We start from the raw sequence: 1649 nt of genomic DNA on the forward strand, positions 1-1649 counted from the left end.
GGCCAGCGGCTGCAGCCGGCCTGGACATGCCCGGTGCTGGGCCTTCCTGCCAACCCTGGGAGCCAAGGAAAACCAGAATGGACTCAGCCCTCGAGCATCTAAAGGCATGACGGTGTGGGCTGGGGTGGAGCTGGGGTCAAGGGTGGCAGAGGTGCTGGGAGACCAGCAGGCAGTGCCCAAGGACAGGAGAGAGGCAGGGGAAGGGCGCTATCCACAGGGCCTGGCGGGGAAGGACAGGAGAGAGGCAGGGAAAGGCGCTGTCCACAGGGCCTGGCGGGGAAGGACAGGAGAGAGGCAGGGAAAGGCGCTGTCCACAGGGCCTGGTGGGGAAGGACAGGAGAGAGAGACAGGGAAAGGCGCTGTCCACAGGGCCTGGCGGGGGCTGACAGCTGAGCCCTGGACCCTCCCCAGAGCAGCCTCGGGACCTGAAACACTGGTCGGGGACACGCTTGATGTCATCATTTTTATTCACTTTCTGTTTCTGAAAATAAGAGTAAACATACAATATATAATTTCTATTTATATATACTAGGCATCCTTACTGTAGAGCTCAAGAAAACCAACCTTGACCACTTGGAGGCAGTTTTTAATTCTGACACTTGGTGGAGGAGAAAGAAGTGTCCATGACTGCCAAAAGCAGAATCTTTCTTTATTATTAAACAGCAGTAACAGGAAAACCTAATGCTCCGTGAGACACAACTGACTCTGGGAGGCCAGGAGGGGGCCCCTAAGAACCCCGGAGAGGAAGCACCCCGCTTGCCCAGGCACCCCACCCCTCAGCTCCGTTCACTCCAGAAGCCCCGGGCACACCAGGAATGTTATCACAGGCAGTGACTGTCCTCGCGGGCAGAGGGGCGGGGTGCACATCTGCCAGGGGTCTGCTGGGGGCCGGAGCCGTGAGGGGCTCGGGAGCTTCTTTCTGGTCTTCCCTGAGCGGCTCAGCGGCTGGGGGGGCGGGCAGGCCCCGGGAGCCCCGGCCCTGACAGAGCAGCTCTCCTGGCACCCAGGGGAACCCACGCACACCAGGATGCCTGCCAGGGCCTGTCCCAGGAGGGGGCAGTTGGCAGGGCCTTGCCACCAGCCGAGGGAAACAGGGCAGAGGGATCCCGGGCTGGGAGCCTGAGGAGGCACTGCGGGCTCGCCCTCAGGTCAGGAAGAGCCGGAGAGGAGCCCTCGTTACCCCGTGCAGCTCCTGCTGCCACTCTGGCTCCTCTGGTGCCCTCCTCACCTGACCCCAAACGTCAGCACGATGGAAATAGGAGAGTCCTGGGCACAGGAGCACCCCGAGGCCCTGAGCGGGCCCTGCAGTCAGGCCTGAGAAGCCGGGGGGTGCCAGGAGCCTCGCTGGCCCCTCACGGGGGAGGTGCTGCCACCTCGCAGGGGGCTCTGAGGAAGCTGGGGTGGGTGCTGGACAGCCTCAGTTCTTCAGGATGGTCTCGTAGGCCTGGTACACGTGCTGGGACACCTCCGGAGCTCGGCACTTCAGGGACAGCTGTAGGGGGACAAGGGTGGGAGGCAGGGACCCCTTATTCCTGGGGCTCCTCTCCAGGCCGGGGAGGGGAGCAGATGGCAGAGGGTGGGGTGCACGTGGGGCCCGGCGGGGCGGCAGCAGCGGCTGGAGCAGCTGTGCGGTGCTGGCGAGGGGGCGG

General features: G+C 63.5%; 1 protein-coding gene across 2 annotated transcripts in view; it reads right to left on the reverse strand.

The window, feature by feature from the left end:
- Positions 1–449: 449 nt before the first annotated feature.
- Positions 450–1649, reverse strand: part of AP1B1 (adaptor-related protein complex 1, beta 1 subunit) — a 34721-nt gene continuing 33521 nt past the window's right edge. For both annotated transcript variants that reach the window (XM_010828734.1, XM_010828735.1), the window contains one exon: positions 450–1492. In XM_010828734.1, coding sequence (XP_010827036.1) covers positions 1418–1492 — 75 coding nt within the window. In that variant the 3' untranslated portion in view covers positions 450–1417. The remainder of the gene's footprint in view (positions 1493–1649) is intronic.

The sequence above is a fragment of the Bison bison genome, unplaced genomic scaffold (genome assembly GCF_000754665.1).
Source record: "Bison bison bison isolate TAMUID 2011002044 unplaced genomic scaffold, Bison_UMD1.0 scf7180017864495, whole genome shotgun sequence".
Lineage (NCBI taxonomy): Eukaryota > Metazoa > Chordata > Mammalia > Artiodactyla > Bovidae > Bison > Bison bison.